The sequence below is a fragment of the Tauraco erythrolophus genome, chromosome 9 (assembly GCF_009769465.1).
Source record: "Tauraco erythrolophus isolate bTauEry1 chromosome 9, bTauEry1.pri, whole genome shotgun sequence".
Taxonomy (NCBI): domain Eukaryota; kingdom Metazoa; phylum Chordata; class Aves; order Musophagiformes; family Musophagidae; genus Tauraco; species Tauraco erythrolophus.
In genome coordinates, this window is record NC_141473.1 from 28,220,358 (window position 1) to 28,240,267 (window position 19,910).

The 19,910-nt window shown below is 42.8% G+C and overlaps 1 protein-coding gene across 1 annotated transcript in view; it reads right to left on the reverse strand.

Moving 5' to 3' along the window:
- ZCCHC24 (zinc finger CCHC-type containing 24) overlaps positions 1–19,436 on the reverse strand; it is a 115,183-nt gene extending 95,747 nt beyond the window's left edge. Inside the window, exons 1-2 of the mRNA XM_086616809.1 lie at positions 19,197–19,436; positions 681–881 (exon numbers count right to left, since the gene is read on the reverse strand). Of these exons, the coding sequence (XP_086472935.1) occupies positions 681–881; positions 19,197–19,436 (441 nt within the window). The remainder of the gene's footprint in view (positions 1–680; positions 882–19,196) is intronic.
- Positions 19,437–19,910: the final 474 nt, after the last annotated feature.

The window sequence follows — 19,910 nt, forward strand, 5'->3', positions numbered from 1 at the left end:
AGCCTGCATCCAGCTGAAACTTGAGAGGATGGAGAAACCTTGCTTGCTGTGGCTTGGAGCCTCAGAAAAAAAGAATTGCAGACTGGTGAGTAGTTTTAGTGCACATTGGTTTATACCTCTTTTCTAAGGAAATAAATATTGCCAGTTTTGCTGCTGCAAAAAAGTTCTGGGAGTCCAAGACGGCTGTATTTGCCCGGTATAGCAAACCTCTTCTATGAGACACAAGACATTTTGTACCAGATATACTTGGAGCTTGTGTTACTGCAACACTGATTCAAAGTCCTCAACCCGTGTAACAATGTCTTTTCCTTTAGCATATGTAACTTGTTACATTTTTATTAAGTGCCATTGCCAAACTGACTATGAAAACATATTTTACATAATCTGTGATAGAAAATTACATAGTAGCCACTTTTAAAGTTTCCAAAATTTACTTATCATGTGCCTAGATGAGTATCTTTTGTAATTCTTATTAGGCAAACGAAATAGCATTTTTTTTTCCATCAGCACTGTGACAAAGAATAGATTAAAAGAACACATGGCTAGCTTGGTACTTTGGCAAGATACTTCTTCAGTGCTACTCACTTTAAAGAACCATTTCAGCCAAATTCTGTGTTACTAAATCAAGGAATGGTGAAAATTTTCATGAAGATTTTTCCAGAATATTGTATATTCCTTACCTGTGGGCAGTCTTTGATGTAGTGTCCCTTGTTAAAGCAGAGGTGGCACAGGTAGTTAGGAGGTGGCCTCTTGCTGGGTTTTCTGGCTTCTGAAGAAAGGGATAGGTCAGAGAAATGCTCGGTGAGGGAGCTTAACCCATCCACAATGTTATTAAGAGAGCCATAAGGCGATGCGCTCTTGTATAGACTGCTGCTCAGAGCCTGTGAAAGGAAAGAAAAAAGCCACATGAAACATAGTACTGTATTAATGATTATTCTGAGACTGATCTGATTAGGGGAAGGATAAAAGAAAAAAAGTGGGGTTTTTTTTTTTTCATTAAGAACATGGCTGCATATTGGAGGAGAGCAATATACAGATCATTAGTAAAGAGGCTTCTCAAAGGCAGTACAATGGAGCTGAGGAAATCTCACTGCTGAGGAAACTATTGAGCTTGCCATGGTTCACTTAGTCCAACCTTTCCACTAAGCAATAGTTGCTTTTTTTGTGTTTGATCATACCACAGTCTTGGTACAGTTAGAATATGCAGGCAAAAAGCTGGAAGAAAACTGACAAAAGGAAATGTTTTTGTGTCCAGAACTACTAATGCAAACAATATTCAAGTCAGGGAAAGGAACAGAACACCAAGAAAAATGTATTTTTTTAATTTCCAATCTGGTTAATGAGATAGTCAACATAAAGTCCCATATTCTGACAATAACCAGAAACATTCAGATCTTTATGTGTCTTGGATTTTCTAAGGGGAAACCTGCAGTGATTTAAATGTTTCCTGATAAATAGTAAATACCTAGTTTTTATACTTCACCTCAATAGGATCTTCAATCTCTCAATCTGCAAATCAAAATCAGGAGCTCCTAATTTGCCATCCTGTAGTTTTAGAACAGCAGGAAACACATAATCACCTAAACAGCTAATCTCTCTAATGGAGATAACAAGGATTCATTTGCTTTAATGTGTTAAGGCTCAAAAGGAACTGTGTAGAAGGAGTTAAAAAAGTAAATGATAACCTTAAAAAAAAATAACATGCTAATGAATCTCTATAGAAACAGGATCAACTATTGACAGTCCTCTCCACCCTGAAATGATGGGAAACATTTCACAAGGTGTTTGTTAGGTCTGATACACCTCACAATAATGTGATGCTCATGTCATTCTCCTGGCATCAGAGAATTACTGCTGGCTTATGAGAAACTGAGGTAAGAAGGTGTCATGGTTTAACCCAGCCAGCAAGTAAATGCCATGCAGCAGCTCGCTCACTCCCACCTCCTGAGAAATTGGGAAGAAAATTAAACAGGAAAAGGTAAGGAGACTCATTGGTTGAGATAAGAACAATTTAATCATAATAATAATAATCATCATCATCTAAAATTAAAGTAATTATGATAAATAATAATATATGAATTTGTATATGGATAATATATACAAGCAAGTGATGCAGAGTATAATTGCTCACCACTCGGTGACCAATGCCTGTCCCAACCGGGCAGGCAATCCTGAAACAGATAAGTCCTGACACCGCAATCCCAGACAAAAGAGAGGCCCAAAAAGAGAGTGAGAGACAAACCTCCAAGAGACTGAGAGTCCAAGAGAGCCCTCAGAAGATAATTCCTCCAGTTCCCAGTCAATTCTCATCTATAACTGGGCATGATGTTGCATGATATGGAATACTCCATTGGCCAATTTGACCCTCAATCCTAAATCTAAATTCAAATCATAAGCTAGAAGTTGTGGATTCTTTGTCCCGGCCATGCTCCCCCCCAGCCTGTTGTGCTCCTGCACACTGGCAAAACATGGGAAGCTGAAAGGTCTTTGATGTCTCAGTACCAGCTATAAACATCAGTGTGCTATCAACATTCTTCTCATAACAAATCCCACACTAAATCCAAAACACAGAGCTCTTCTAGCTGCTAAAAAAATAAAACTAACTCTGTTCCAGTCAAAACCAGGACAGAAGAGGTCCAATCTGTACCTCTGTGGAGACCTTGGTTTTCAGTGCTATTAAATCCAAATATTTCAATGGAGTCTCTCTATATAATCATGTATGTTTGCATATGTTTATATATGTTACATACATATTGAAGACATGCATTGAAATTGATTTAAAGTGTTTGAAATTGATTTAGAGAGTTTATGAAATAAACCTGAAATGGAATTACATTTATCTCAGAGATCTCAAACGTTCAGACATCTGCACAGTGCGTGCATTTCCTGGGTAGCAGTTACATACTGAAAGAATCATTGCAGCTCTAGGTCCAGTTACCCAGATGAGTCTCAACTATCACTGAATCCTATCCCACTGCAGATAGTGTGTACTGTAAATAAAAATTCAGCCTAAGTGGCAAGCCACCACCATACAGATAATTCACTTCACCCCCCTCACTACGGTCAAACACAACGTGCTGAGCTCCACTGACCCCTCTTACAAAGCTGAAGCTGGTGCACAGCAGCAGGATTGATTGAAAAGAGCCAGATAGTAGAGTCTGATCTCACAGAGGACCTCACCCATGTCCTGGCACTGAGACGCCCATCATTTTATCCCCAGCACAGCATAGCTCTGTGCTGAAGCAAGATATTATGGCTGCTGGGTGGAGAATCAGCCACTTTGTTTCAGGGGTTAAACCCATACATTTTAAAAGGAAAAGCTATTTCAAAAACTAACGAAAATGTTTTAGCTGCTTTAGCCATCAAGAAAGCAAAGATACTTCCAACAGTCACTGGAATTTATTTCCTAGGATTTATTGGATACTATTGGAATGAGAAATTCTTGGCATCGAATTGTTAAAAGGAAGGGGAAGTGCTATGGATGCCAAAACAGTATTAATTAAGGGTCTTTAAGACATTCTTGTCTCCCTAGGAGCCACTTTCTCTTACACACACTTGGAATAATACAAAATCTTTCTTTTTACGAGCCCCTCTTGCCAAGAGATTCTTAAGGTACTTCACATGCATTACACCCACCAGTAACTTTGCAAATTCCCTATTACCTGATTTTTATAGAAGGGCGTATGGACACACAGGATGTGTGAAATCCCGAATTCTTTATCCGTTGCAGAAATCTGGAACATCCCCTGGGGATGCAGAATATAAAACTCCTGCCCATAAGGAGGCTGCTATTTCTGCCCCCAGGGCCAACCCAGTGACAAAACAAAACATATCTATCTGCTGCCTTCAGTAGGCTTTGATTTGGACACATGGCTCGCAGTGGTGACTGTTTTCTTTACTACATATCCTTTACACTGAGCTATTACCCACATTACAAGGGAGCAGTTTGGCACCATGACTGGATATTACGTAATTCACTCCATCAACCGTTCTTGGCACGATTCAGGTCAATACAGAAACATAAGGGTTGCAATGACCACGGTTTTGCCCACTCGGTCAGCAAACCTTCTTTACAAACTTTTGTTTGTTTGAACCATGACAGCTAGAAGCCTTGCCAAAGGCCAGGACCCCATCAGACTACAGACTGTACCAATACTAAATCATAATCCTAGCAGCCACCAACAGCTCTGTGGCCAGAGAATGGCCTACAGCTCTGAAAGTGGCCACCTGGTTCAGCTGGCAGGGCATTTCTGCAACATGTGCCAAAGCTGGATACGCCAAAACATCCAGTCTACGTATGCCACCACAAAATACTTCCCTATAATCATCTTGAGGCCCAGTGTTAAAAAAGGAAAAGACACAAATATAACATCCCAGAAGATGACAGTAGACGAGGAGATGGACATTGCTGATGTCACTGAATCGTCAAAGAACAATTAATTCATTGAGGAAAATTCCTAGATGATTCCAAGATGCAGCCCACTCCTCCTGGTACAGAGTCAGGCAAAGCAATTCCACAGTTCCTGCCAATCTGACCTGGAAAATGGTCTTAAATCAGTTTAACTCTGAGTGAATGTGAAAAACACATCAATCTGGCACTTGAAAGATGCTATAAAGAGCATCAGTGCAAACTGTGCTACATCCTGTCGCTAGCTGTGGAAATCTCCAGTTCCTCAGAAGGAGATGAGGAAAAGGTCTGTTTCAAAAAGCCCAGTTATATAATAAGGGTGGTGGTGGGAAAGTTCATCCTGGCCTCTGTAATCAAATAGCGCAAGCCCAGGAACACAAAATGAATATGATGGAAGCAAACAGTGATTTAGTCCATTTTGTCTTTGGAGAAGACAAGCGGTGAATTAATATTGCTGAGATACATAAAACAGTATTTTTTTTTTGTCCAGGGCACTTAATTGAGCAAATCAGCAATTCAGCCCTTACTCACTGTTTGCACTGCTGCAAAGGGGAGTTTTAAGAAGGTTTTTGAACCAAAGCTTTGAATTAGCTTCACACTTAAAAGGGACATCCAGGGGATGACATCCAGGGACATCAGAGTGACAAGGAGTATGCTGATGGTCTCATACAGATGACAGAAGAAAGGAAAATAGAGAAGAAGAGGGAAATGCATTATAATTCATTCTGGTCTCCAGCGTATTGGTACACATCTGAGAGGCAGCAGAGAGACCATTCCTGTGATGAATTCCACCAAAAGCCATGACTGCTTTGTGTTCACAGTGTGCCACTAGCAAAGCCAACCTATTTCTTCAAAAAGAAGACAATACTTTGAAACCAAAAAGAACGTCTTTCACTTGGGAGTCTCATTTTGAGATGTCACGATAGAAAGGATTTGGCAGTGAATGAGTTAGTGTTCTCAAGGAGATGAAAGAAAGACCACACTTCTGCCCTAATTACGAGGCTCATCAGGCCAGCTGCAATGAATTCAGGATTTCCTTATCTTGCTCTACTGGGAGGATAGGAGAGCTAGTGGTAAAACTTCGAAACTGGCTTTGTGGGAAGTTCGAGCTGATAATGTAAGTTTGTTTGTTGGTTTTGTTTTCTTCTTATGGAACTTGTTGATTGTGAACTAAACCAAAAATCTGGTTGTGTACTTTCCAAAGGTAACCTCTCTGCTGAGTAGATCTTCAAACTGTGTCTGTTGGTGGCGTTGGGAAGTAAGGCTTCCTTTGTTATTTGTTTGCTAAGTGTTTCCAGTTAAAGGGCATGTAATCTTCAAGGTTACAGTGTGGTCTTTTGTGAAAGAGGCAGCTATTGTCTTCTATAGCTGTGTTACTCTGATATCCAGTTGGGTAACATATGTGAGTGACTCAAGAGTTCCAGTATCTAACTCACCTCTAAGAAATTCCTAGTTACGTGAATAATCTGGCAAATGCTCTTGATTCCCTTGGCTGGTCCCTGCCTCTCAGAGACAGCTTTTGGGATTGATGTGCCAAGAGGTAGATAAGGAAATAGTGAAACAGAATTTCTCTCTTCAGCTTCTTTTTTAGAGATGGTATTGTGTTGAAAATAAAAGCAATAGTACTGTTACGAATATGCAATGAAACACTTGAATAAATAGGTGGTAAGTGTTTTTTTTTCTAAATTTCCCACTGGTACAGATATTGCTTTAGCTGTAAAGGTATTTTTTAGTGGGGAGCAGAAAGCACAGATAGCATGATAGCATCTCAACTGTGATAACAATTAATTCTGCTCAGAGGTGATGGGATTACCTATTTTCCAGAACAGCTGATATTACAAAGCGATAGCAACCCGGTTATGTGGGAATGGCACCTTGTTATTAGGACATATAGAAGTTAAGAAGCAAAGCCTTTAGGTATGGGATTGGAAACGCAGAGGCATATTTGGAAGATTCAGTTTCTGCTCTAAGTTCTGCCTGTGGCTGTTGGACCCTTCAGGCAGTGGTAAAGGGGTACAAATTCACAAGTTATCTGAAGTTATAATGACCTGTGCTGGTTGAAGTGGTTGATGGGCTATGCCTGGCCACTACGTTTGTTTGGTGCTCTTGAGGTTGTTTGGTTTTATTTTTATTTTAGAGTTAAACTTTAAAAACAACATCACCTGCCCCTTTGAAGACCTCCTTTCCCCACACCCATCCAAAAAAAAGAAAATACACTGGTACTCATATGAAGTATATCACCAGTTAAAATAGAGAGAAATATTTAAACTAGCTGAATGAGCATGGAGAAAATGCTACTCCTTGCCCTCTTTGAAGTCACCTGCTAAAGAAGTGCAGGTGTGAAATATTTGAAGTCCAATAGCTAAAACTGGATAGGAGGAGCCATATAATGCTCCCAAACTGTTAAGTTTCTGTGCATGGTATCCCTCACGACAGATGTGCTGCTTTGTTCCCGCTAGTTAAAGGACTTAACATTGAAGTTGGCAGAGGTGACTACTCCAGCTTAGCAGGGTAATTTCCTTTGATGTGGCATCGTTGTTGTGACTATTCCACCTGAATTGTAGTGGGCTGATGTACAAAAAAATGTAAAAAAAATTCAGTCCAAACCAAAAAAAAATCTTCCCTGTTTACAAGCATCTCTAAAGAACTTATGAAGGAGCCTGCTCAAGCTGTAAGTTGGTAAGATTTGTGCTACTGGTTCTCTCCATGCTTTTTTTTAATTGCACATACTGAAGTGAGGTCCTGTAGCATTTCAATATTCCTGTAATGTAGTCCAGTCATTGATTCTTCCACTACAAGAAAGAGTCTGTAATTGAAAAGTGATGAGCAAAGAATTTTTGATGACTGACTTTTGCTCTAGTATGTTGCCAACCTAACAAAGAAAACAAAAATAAAGCAGTGTTAACTTCCAGAGTTAAGTTTAAGTCAGCAGGTGCCATGGCTGTTTCAAGTTTGTTGGAAAAAGAGTTGGGTTGCCCTGTCATCAGTGTGGAAAAGGTAACGCTTTCATATACCGTAAACTAAAAACATTCTCCAGTCTGCGAAGCGGATATGATGGCAACCAGACTAGCCATGCTGATTATTAGCTCTGCACTGAAATGTCAAAAGGTGCTGAGGTTGTTTATCAGCTTGGATTTTCATGAAGATAAGAACTGATCTCCATGCTGTGTCATGAGTAAAACAGTAGGATAGACAAGTCATTCCTCTCACTCACTCGCTGTTTTTGTGTCAGAGGAGGAGGAGGAAAACTGAAGCTATCCCAACAGTAATTCAGTAGCTCGTGTGTGCTAATATACAAAGCTTAACCTGAGGACCTACATCCGTCTTCTCTGCTAGCACGCTAAGGCTTGCTTCTGACATGAGATTTATCTGTGGGGCCAGGTAACGTGTGAAAGCACAACAGTTGCAGCTGAAGACGATCATGTGTGGAGAAGAGCACTTCACCTTTCTGTGCTTCAGCTCTTTCTAAGTGCTCAAAATCGTTCCCCGGTTTTGTCCCCAAAGAAAGCATTCAATGCAGAATCAGTATTTATGGCCAACTCCAAAGCCTTCTGAAAACAGAGAGATTAAATGAAAATACTGTGATAAATTTAGTTGTATTAATTTGAGCCAGAAGAAATAGAGAAGTTTAATTACCAAGGCTGAACTGGAAAACCTCAAAAACTGCTCCTGTATGGCTTATGTCTGCTTTAGCTCCTCTGATAAATTATAGATACTTTTACAGAAAACAGTTTAAGAGTTTACTCAGTAACATTTTTATTACTGGACAACTGCAGGCAAAGCTCATCACTCAGTGAAGAAAATGTTTGCCTGGAGGAAGAAAAAAAATACTTGGGCTTCTGTTTCCTTCTGAAGGCAATGTTTAAGCTGTCAAAAAAAATCTGGTCTTTGGGCTGACTTTAGTAAAATGTAAATTACTCAAGTTCCTCATCTGAAAACAGATAAACGTAGATTAGCCAAGTAAACCTTAACTACTCCTGGCTAGTTAGATTAGCCAAACATACCTTAATTCAGCCTTCTTCTGTAGGAAGTTTTAGATAAATACATGCCTACATTAATGCCTACTTACACGTATTTTCAGATAGATGGCACTAGGACTTTCCTTTGGCAGAAACAGTATCTTAGGAAGGCAACTATGAACACGGCATGACTTGTCAGTAGTTGTGAAGCGCGTCACTGGCAGGGCAATGAATCTTTAATCCAGCAGACAGATCTATCTAATCTAGTCATTCCAGACCTGACCGCTCAGCTGGCTGCAGCTTCTCGAGTTGTAATAGCTCACCACTGCTGAGGCTCTGCAGAACAGCAAGTGAGAACGCTGCTCTGCATATGACTGGTGTACCCAGCGAGGTTGCAGAGCAATGTGTGCCACCTTCTCACCTTGCTTTTAAATCAGCTCATCTTTAATGTTTTGATCCGAAGACTTCAATGAGTTTCACAGATCTTTAGATCTTAAAAAAATGCTGCTCCCTGCTCTGATATACAGTGGTATAAGAGTAACAAAACACTGACAGTTCAAACGTTGCTCAGTCATGGTCACCAGGACTGCCGAAGCTCAGGTAGCCCTCGGCTCTCTGCCAGTAGCACGATTCTCCTTATTTCAGCCTCAGGGAAAGGTTTGCTGTGGATATCAGTAGAGGACGCTTGATTTACACAATATATGGAGGCCTTGCAAAAAGCCTTCAACAGCAGACTTGGAAAGATAGGAAGGGAGAAGACAGAGATTTCCTTTGGTCAGAGGTGTGCAGTCTTAGAGGAACTGTCTAAATCCTGCACCAAGCTCCGCAGGGATCCTTTTCATCCACTGAATGCAAAACAACTGCCCACTTATGTTAAAGAGAAGCTCTAACACATGAGCACTATATTAGGGACAAGGGAGGCCATTCACGCTGTAAATTACTTTAAACACATCCCCACAGGAGCTTTCATTCCTGGGCCTGTCCCTGAGCGCCAGCACTGAGCCTCCCCCCGGCTGCAGGCTGCCAGCCTCCCCGACCCTTCGGAGAGGGCTGCCGGGAGGGCCTCCACCAGACACCTCCACCCCGCTGCCTCCTCACGCTGCTGAAAAACAATCCTGTTTTGTCGAGACAGGGCGCTCTGGCGAGGAGGAGGTTATGAAGGGTGTACAGCATAAAGCAAGGGGAGAAACGGATGGACGTTTTCTGACCCCCTTGTATTCTGCCAACATCTCTGTTTCCTGCAGGAAATCTTGTCTCAATCTGACCTGCAGTTTGAAAAACAAGAGTCAGGTTTCCTCTCGTTTAGTGGGTCTTTTGACACTCCAAACATAAGAAAAATAACACCCGGAAATAGATATGTGCCTGTTCGAGACACACTTAGGAAAGCGTTTACCTCCTGTGCAGCTCTTGTATGATGAAAGGCTTAGCTAAGAAATGTCCATTTTGGGTTAAACAGAACTTTAAGTCTGGGACGGTGTTGTTTATATCATTTACATTCAGTAATGCCTTCTTGGCACAGAAACCTCTGCGACGGCTGCCAAAGTTTAAAAGAGGGAAAGCTAAGGTCACTGTCAGAGGTAGAAACAATACATCATCTGCCCAGAACGGGCCCCTCGCAATGCGCTTAGGGCCTCAGTTCCTGCATTCGTGGCAAGACAAAAACTTCTATTAAATCAAATATAGTGAGGAAAATAAATTATTTCCATGTACTAAATGACAGACTGGAATTTCATTTTGTGACTCTAGCTTTTACATAGTTTTATCTACTTTTAGAGCCACCCTCTTAATCAGTTGTGATACAGCACAGCTTGAAGTGTGATCTGAGCAAGTAAACCTAAAACTTCACAATCTGCTTCAGATAAACTATAAAATAACAATGAGTACTCTGGTTTCCAAGTAGGCTTAAGGATTTTTTTTTTTCCAGGTTGGGTCTGTTAGAGGAATAAGACTATTACTCTATTAATTTCAGTTGCAATGTATGTTGGAGAAAGATAAGAACATCTCTGTATTTCAAGGACTACTGATGCTCAAAACCTCTTAAGAGCTCTTATTAATCTCTCACTTTCAGGATGCAAAGATTGTACAATAGTTTCTTTGCTTTCTGTTCAACCACAGGTAGCCACAGCCCTAATGATTACACACAAATAGTTGCCTAATAGTCTGGCTTCATATGAAGAAATACAGGCTTTGACTTCTCTGCTACAATTGCAACCAAGTTTAGAAACCTATGGAACCCTTAGGTTGGCACAAGAAACCTATGGGAGCAAGATGATCCATTTAAAATGTTTGCTTGGTTGGCAGTTAGCTGGATGAGATGTAAATATAGATCTCCAGATTCCTGTGATCCTTCTAGGGTATTGCACTTGTGTTTGTTCAAGAGAGACATCAAATTCTGCCATGTGCAGGGAGTAGGTGTGAGTGGTCGCTTCATACAGCAGGAATGTATTTCTGCTTTGCATATGAGAGCAAGAGTCCTGGACCATAAGGGCATTTGCTTATCTTCAAACTAAATGTGTAGAAACACAAAATGTATTTCCTAAGATCCAAGTTTTGAAGGCCACGCAGCAGCCCTCCTATAGCAGCAGTTGAAAGAGCTGAAAAGGGCCTACAAGAGACTCCTTAAAATTCCTCTTAGTCAAAATACTGGACTTACTTAGTGTCTACTTATACCAAAGCACGTGACAGAAAGTAATGTGCTAGGCTTGTGATATGTTAAATCTTAAAAATCATCAAAACTCCCAACAGTTGCACTGGCCTGGCTAGACAATGAGGGACACAGACAAAGCCGAGGCCTTGTAACCTTGCATTTATTGTGTCTTCCTCAAGTGAATCTGCCTATAATTTTAGGGTCTACTTTTAGTAGACCACAGATTGCTTCTTTTTCCTGCAGGTCAGTTTTTATTCCCAGAAACATTAAAAACAATCTAAGCTGTGACACTTATGAAATACTGTCTGAATTATGTCAGCATTAATATAAGATTTGAATAGCTCTGTAAAACTTAATTGGTTCCTTTGATCCATTATAACTTCTCTGGAACCCAGACAGAACCTAAGTAAACTATCATGAAGCAAAGACTTACAGTCTTCCCATTTCATTTAATCATTTCATTGTGGCTTTCTAAAAGAGGAAGATGGGCAATTCAGGAGAGTGGCAAAATGGGCATTAGGCTGCTGGCAATTTTCCTGGGGAAAAGAAGAAACCGAAGAGAGGTACAAATATTAACTGTTACGTTTCACTAAACCATTCAGAAGCTTTTACGTGATGCCTAGTATCACTTTTTAAGCAGCATTTATATGTATGCATCTAGTTTAGGTAACAGAACACTTTTTTTTTCTATGCAAATACATATTATCAGTATTGTATGATTTAGCTTTGTAATATCTGTGCCTGCACTACTCTGCAACTGCACTGTGTCATTGTTTTCCATGCTCCTTAAAGTACCATGGAAAAGATCCTTTGGTCTTAGATTTCAATATTGCTTGATTTGGGTGTCAGAGTCCTTTTATGGCCCTCTTAAAACTCTGAGCTAGAAGACTTTTCTTTGCATTACTCCTCACCTACTGACTGTCAATAATGTGATATTTTCTTTTAATTGTTTATTACCAAAATAACAGGACCATTGATAAGTTGTTTGTTATCTGTCTCGTACAAATCCACAATATTCTCCAAACAAAAACAAAAGCTGGGGGGGTGGCAGGGAAGGAGAGGGGGATTGGCTTATGGATAAAAGCAGTTTTTTTAGACCTTTTGATTATCCGTTCATTCCATACACTTCATAAATTAATATATTGGTTCAAGTCAGACTTGATCGTCTGATCATTTGTGCAGTTCACTGGAGGAGGATCTTCCTTTTCTATTCTGAATAACCGAGTCTGTGTCTGCAGAGCAAAAGAGGAAGGGATGAAAAAATCATTACCCAACACAGAGTTACATCACCCTTTTGTTTGGGTGCCTTGGGATGGAAGACACTGTAAATGCATAAAATAACTCTAACTGAAAGCTGTGCGTGTAAAATAGAATTGTAACAAGAATTCTACATGCTTTTGCCTCTAATTATGGGTTAGGTTTTTTTCTGTGTATTGCCTGGCAAGTTTTTCAAGACGTGGATGTATTTGTAAGACAGAAAGTGAGTGTTGTGCTCCTTTCAATGAGGAGTTTGCATAAACACATAGTTCCAAGTGATTTAATAGTGTTGGCAATAATTTTCAACTACTCAGGAAGAATACATGTAATTGGTCTATCTTCTATTGCTACCTTTTTTTTTTAACCTGTCAAAAAGAAATCAATAGTAAAGCAGAAGGCCCACATCCCTCTTCTGGAAGACTTGATTTAGGTTCAGCAATTAATATTTTAGCTCTTGCCAGCTTTCCAAACATGGTTCAGCCTTTGATGTGATACCAAATAGCTGCAGAAGACTATGGTGGATAATGCTTTTGTTGCCATGAACTAAAGCCCAGCTGTAAATCATGATTGAACTAGTTAAAGCCAGAGGTAGTGCAGGTGTGCTGCAGAGCTACAGCAGCATTTGCTTCAGTTTTAGGGAGGGTAAGGATGCAACAGAAGAGGCTCTGGCTGTTGGAGTAACTTCAGCATATCTTCGCTTCTTCTCACTTCTGGGAGCTTTCTGCTGTTCTTACTCAGGTAAGGAAGCCTGAGTAAAAGCTGCTTAACTGTATTTACAGTACTTGCTTAAGAGAACCAAATTTGGCTTTGTATCTTCACTTCTGCAACCAAATAGCTATTAGACAATTCAGCCTCAGTGTGAAGAATAAGAAAGGTATCTACCAATGCAGTACAGTGCACTTAACTGTTTTTTTTTTTTTAACCCTGAAAAGCAGAGAAGTCTAAAGCCATACCTAGAGGACACAAATGGAAGAGTGTAATTTGTGTGACAACTTGAGTTTCCCACTTCTTGTAAGGTCATTTTCAGACTCCACTTCCTATAGTACATTCATGTATGTTTTCATGTTTATAGTACAATCACATATGTTTTGTTTGTTTCCTTCCTGTCAAAAGAGGGTGTTTTCCAAAGACAGAAGTAGCAAAGCAGGATGCCATGGCTGCAGAAATAAGAACAGGAGCAAAAAAGAATGCTTCTAGAATTAAAACCTGAATTTTTGCATTTTAAAGCACACATCCAACTGGAACTGGAAATAAAGTAGTTGTTAGCTCAAATACCTGTAATAGGATCTGAGATTTTGAGTCCCGAATAGAGGGTGGGCTGTGAAAGCTGCACTTCATGTGCTGAGGCAGTATCATCAAAAGGGCTCTAGAGCTGGCTGTGTGGGAGGACGGAGGAGGCTGATGCTGCCAAGATCCCCAAATGCACATTGTTTCCTGACTAACAGATTCAGCTCCTTGGAATCTCTTACAAGGACCAATGTGAGAAACTGACCTTTAACTTCTTGAAAAGCAGTCTGAAGGAAGTTGACTAGCCACAAAATATCAGTAATATACAATAATCCTAAGGCAGAGAGTGCAAGTTCCTTCAACATAGGAATTGTTGAGCTATTGCCTTTTCAATAGAATTTCTAGAAGGATAAGGGCACTGACATGTCCAGAGCTTACATGAAGAATAGTGAGAAAAATGAAGATGAGGAAATCAATCAAATAATAATCACTATTATTAAAGGATGCCTTCCTGTACTGCAGGCAACCTGTATGCTGCACTACCCTAACTGTCAATAAGTACTCTTAAACAAAAGAAGATAAAAGTCTGGTTGTTTAGTCTGCAAGTGAGAAGCAAGAAGTCCTGATTGCAGTGCTGAACACATTAAGCACTCTGGATCAGAAATATGCTCTGCATTAGAATAACTAATAATATTCCACAAAATGAAGGGGATCGGAAATGTTTTAGAGCACATGACAATTTCTGCTAATCCGCATCTCTGCTGTATTTGCCTTAGGACTGTACCAGTTGTGAGCAACCTCTTACAAGGTGTTTTGTTCTCTCTTTTAAAATCTTTTATTCGTGGCTGTTCTCAGAGATATGATACTTAATTTAGGGGGTTAACTGCCTGATCTTGTATGGCAATACCTGTATTCTTCTGATACTATGGGAATCATGGAATGGTTAGGGTTGGAAGGGACCTCAAAGATCATCTAGTTCCAACCCCCCTGCCATGGGCAGGGAAACCCTCCACTACACCAGGTTGCCCAAAGCTTCATCCAACCTGGCCTTGAACACTTCCAGGGATGAGGCATCTACAACTGCTCTGGGCAATCTGTTCCAGTGCCTCACCACCCTCAGAGTAAAAAATTTCTTTCTTATATCCAATCTAATCTGCCCTCTTTCATTTAAAGCCATTGCCCCTTGTCCTATCACTACATACCCTCGTAAAAGTCCCTCCTCAGCTTTCCTGTAGGCCCCCTTTAAGTACTGGAAGGCTGCTAGAAGATCACCAATGGTGAAACTTGTTTTAATCTTGTCATCCTCCAAATTAATTCATCTAGTGTAGAGTGTATTCCTGTAATTTTATGAAGGACAGATGGAAAACAAGTTTATCTGATATAAAACGTATTTTCTGTAGAAGTGCCAACTTCCTTCCATACGTTTTTCTATTCTTGCCAGTGTTTGATGGATGTCGTTGTTAGTATATGAATGTCACTGTCATATTAACTTTATTTCTTTGGAAAACTGCCTGATAAGCAGTACCCATCTCACTGCTGCAAACTCACTTTTGTTCCCTGGGGGTTTGAGTGTTACTTGCCATGGTATACTCTGAATTTTTTTTCCTTAGTTCCCCAAATTTTCCTGTCAAGCAGTGTCCTGCATCTTACTGTAGCAAACTCAACTAGTTCATATTCTCTCATTCCTAATTAGTTCCCCTCTTGCCTATAAGGATAGGATCTGGAAGTCCCTGACTCAGAAACATACACTACTTTTGAAAACAGTGATTATTTTGTCATCTAGTATGTGCAGTTATTTGTGCTAAATAAGATCTGTTTTAGATCTGGAAAGTGGCTGTCATAGAGGTTTCTAGAAGGAATTCTCTTCTTGACAGACACACAGAGTATTGCACACAGGCAAAGAATTCATTAGGACACAGGTTCCTCGTCGGGTAAATATTGTCTTGCACCAGAATTAGCACTCTAGGGTCAAAGAATCAAGTTTGATTATTAAAAATATGGTAATTTCTAGTTACTGGTGCTGTCTCTTCTTGACTGAAGTCAGCATTGATCTGGTAGGACTCCTACTGTGAGTACAGAAAAATACCATGAGTGTCTCTTATGCCCTTACTCTAGGTTTCTCAATTAAAGCAGTTGATGACACAAAGCCACAGTTACCTGGCTCTGTCTCAAACACATTAAATCCCATGTAGCCGGCCCCATAACAAAACCTCAAATACTTGGCTCTGATGGATGGTGTTATAATGAGGGTGGAGCTCAGTTCAATAGCCAATTTAATGCATCTTAATGTTCTAACATGCTTTCGTTTCATATCTACGACAATAAACGCTGCAGTAAAGTTTTATTTAAAGCAGGTCTGTTTTGCAAAATGAGTCTTGCATATGGAACAAAACACTCATTGTCGCTTTACTGTTTAAACCATTATTATTGCTTTTTTTCCCTGGTACAATGGGCTTTTATGCACCAAACAGCTGTGTTCATCATGTTTATTTAGAAGGCGTCCATTGTAGTGGAAAAAGTCTGGAGGACAAAAATCTTGGTGAAGCGCAAGACTACTCTGTGGGTGCTGGCACTTCTATTTTTTTTTTTCTATCCGGTTCCTTTGGTCAGCATGCAAGTCACATACACAGGCACTGCCATGCAGACTTGCAAACCCTGTATAATAGCAACTTCTCACGAGTGCTGTCTCTTATTCCAAGCATTCTCCTCCAGAAATTTTCAATTGCAAGGCAATATAAAGGACGAGCAACTATTTTACACCCTATGATCCTATCGTTTCTCAATCTGTTGCTATTTTGGCCCCTCATTAGGTCACTTTCCAAATATTGTGTACAGCTATGTGTCAATCATTGTCACAGCTCAGCTCCAGGCTAAGCTAACCCAGGACAGAACTGGGAGGAAAAAAAAAAAGCCAATCAAAGCAAGCACTGTGAAGAAAACAGTCAACAGTTTAACTGTGGAAAGCTATGTGTTGTTCCAAAGATAGCATAAGCCCACTGGATGCAAAAGCAGCATACAGTACTAAGGCTCCCCAAAATAATTTTACGCAGTTGAAGTACGTAGTGTATACTCAATGGCATCTGCAGATAAACAGATGTTAGAATCTCAAGAATTAAGAGCACGACATTGTAGGAAACTCTTGAGCGACTCCTGCCAAAAAAGCGGCCTAGGTTCCAGTTTCTGGAAAGAATAGAGCATCTAACATATTGACAGTAGGTTTTTTTTTTGAGCAACAGTATCTCTAACACCTTCTAAACACTCAAATGAAAGCTGCTGTATAAGCAGGCAGCGTTAGCCTGGGGAACTAAGGGGTTCCCTACTTTCTTTGGGTTATATCCAGCAGGCTAGATGCATTCCCATGCTGTACGAGATGGCTGTGCCTCCTTCTCTCCTTTCAGGTTACCCTGTATTAACATGTAGTTCAGGTAAGGATCGGAAACACAGAAGTGTCTCTATCAGCCACATAGTCAATGCTATTGTTGTCACAGGCTGGAAAATGAACTGGAACAAACTAACACGCTTGATCTTTTAAAAATATTAACATATCTGTATAGAATGAAATGGTTCCTTATTTCCTGAATGGTGAATGCTCTAGGCTTTCTATAGAGCTGGCATTCGCAGTTGTTGTCATTCATGTGCTTTGGGAAACTGTAACAAGGTTAAAAAGAGCAGAATAAAGTTGCATCGATACAGCTCATGGATGGTAGGAACCATGCGGAAAAGCAGCTAAGGTGACTGCTGGGATCCGAAAGCAGCTTGGCCGATGGGAGGCTGTGGAGGGCTGGCTGCTTGGAGCTGGGACTGAAGTGGGGGCCTGGGGAAGGCCTGGCATACTGGGGGAACAATTTTCCAGAAGAAAGGAGAAAACGGTTTGGGGGTGGGGTGGGCGGGAAATGGGAAGAAATGCGAGCCAAGTGGAAAGGGAGAGAGTGTGACAAAAGGATTAGCCCCTACTTGCTAACAGTATAGTAGAAGCAGAAAATGAACTCAGGAGGAACTTTAAGGAAAAGCAAACTGTTTCTCAGAGACTGTTTCAAAGGCTTCCTGGATGCAGCCTCCATTTACTTGTTTCTTCCTTTTTCTCCCAAGAAGAAAAAGGACCTGCTGTGAGCAGAATGCATCCCAACTTGAACAAATCCAGACCTGAAGAGAGTCCCAGTCTGGAGAGAGTCCATGTAGGCCAAACCCCTGGAGTCTTGTTGCTACCTGGGCACCACGAAGCTTGTAAGCCAAGCAGAAAGGGGGAAAAATCTACAATTTGTACTCATCAGGTAGGTAGCTGGAAGTTTAAATTCCACCGCCTGTTAGTCTTTCCACAAAATCGATGTGCTTGTTAAGTCTGTGTGTTTGTAAACTTGGTATGTTATGTTGTGGTTAGTAAGGCTGGGTACATCAGACTGAATGGATTTTCAATTATATACTTTCAAAAGCAGTGCCTGTTTTGAGACTGGATGTGCTTTGTGAAATTCTTAAGGAAGAAAGAATCTCTAACTGAGGAAAAAAATGTGTATGTATAAGTCCAGCTCTTAAGTGTTACAGCTAGAACACCGTAACCATTAGGGAGTTTGATTTGTTTTTAATTAACAACCCCATACCTTTGGTGACAGAACAGAAAGGTGGAATTTGACCGAGAATACTTTTTAAACCAATGCTTTAACTTAAGTGGTGTTGAGAGGACTCTGACGTGTCCTTCTGTGGGAACTGCTTGAACGAGTCGGACACGTAGTCCATCTAACTCTCATCAAATGAAGCCACCATTGAATGTCTGTGGCATGAGCTCCATGGTAGGAAGCAACAACATTGTCAGATCTTTTCTGGAGAGCCTGTGAGCTGTGGTGTGCGAGAAGCAACCTCGCAGTATCTCCATGCATGTGAAGTCCCTCCAATGCAGAAGTGCTTGACCTCAACAACTTCCTGAGACAGGGAGTTCTACAGTGAATTGTCTTTGCATACCCTAGTTCTTTAGCTTCCTTCCCCGTGGTTTCATTTAGTCTTGTTCTTGTGTTACGAAACGTGCGCAAAACTTTTTTCAGTCCGGTTTTTCTCACGTTCCCGTTTTTCTCTCTTCCTTTCAAATAATGCCCGTCTCTCTGATCTCTCTTAAACTAAATATGTTCTTCGTATCAGGCTTTTTCAGTATCACGTTAAAAAAAAAAAGGGGGGGGGGGGAGGGAGAGGCGGGCGAGTTTTGCAAGTTATTACGATCGTAGCACTTTTTGTGTGCCCCCCCCTCGTACCCCTGGCACCGCTCCGGCCGCGCCGGGGAAATCGGTGTAACCATTTACCAGACTGTCAACACGGGCGCCCCTCGCCGCTCGCGGGCGGCGGGCGGAGGCGGCGGCGGGCGGCTTCGCCAATGCCGCTCCGGCGGCGGCGCCTCGCCCCGGCCCGTTAGCGGGACCCCGGGCGCCGCCGCCAGCGCCGAGGGGCCGGGGAGGAGCGAGGGAGCGCGCTCCGGCGGGGCGGAAGGCTCGGGGCGGGAAGGGGCCGGGGTCGAGCAGGGAGCTTGCGCGGCCGGCCGAGCCTTCCCCATCCGCCGCCGTGCGGAACGGGGAGCGGGGCTGCCCCGTCCCGCCGGCGGGCTCGGTCCCCGCTCGGGGGAGGGTGCCCAGGCATCATGGCGGTTACGGCCCGGGATGGGGGGCCGGGGGCAACGGGCCGGGCTGCGCGCCGGGCGGCGGCGGCGGCGCGGACTCACCTCGCTCCGCTGGAGCTGGAAGAAGCTGTTGAGATAGCTGGAGCTGAGCGAGGAGCCCAGCTCCGGGGTGCTCTTGGTGTAGCCGAGGTCGGGGTGCTGGGACGAGGAGGGCTCGGGTCGGAAGGCATCGAAGGCGCTGGCCTGGTGCGTGTCTTGCAGCGAGAGATAGACCCAGTTGAGGAGCTGGGCGGGCTGGTAGACGGACGCGGCGCTGGTGTCGATGGCTGACAACAAGCTCATCTTTTCCCCCGGGCTCTGCCGGCGGCAGCGGCGGCTGTCCCCGCGGTGCCGCTCCCCCTCCCCGCGCTCCGGCCGGCGCCGCTTTCCCGTCCCTGCCCGGAATGCTTCGTCCTCGCCGCCCGGAGGAGAGGAGAGGTCGGGCCGGGGGCTCGCTGCCGGGCCCCGCGCCGCTCTCGCTCCCCCTAAGGCCGGCGGCGCCCGCCCAGCCCCAGCGCTCCGCGCAGCACGGGCATCGCTGCCGCCGCCCGCGGGCTCCTCAGGAAACTTTCCGCCCTCTCCCTCCCCGCCCGGCCGGTGCCTGCCCCGCTATCTGTCTTTATTCCACTCCCGCAGGCAGCGGCGGGGAGGGGCTGCCGGCGCTCCGGCAGCGGCGCCGCGCCCCCATAGGCCTCCCGCCCGCCGCGGGGGTGCGGGGGGCGGGCGGCGGCCGCGCTGCTGGATGCACGGGCGTCCCGGCGCCGCTCCGCCCCCGCC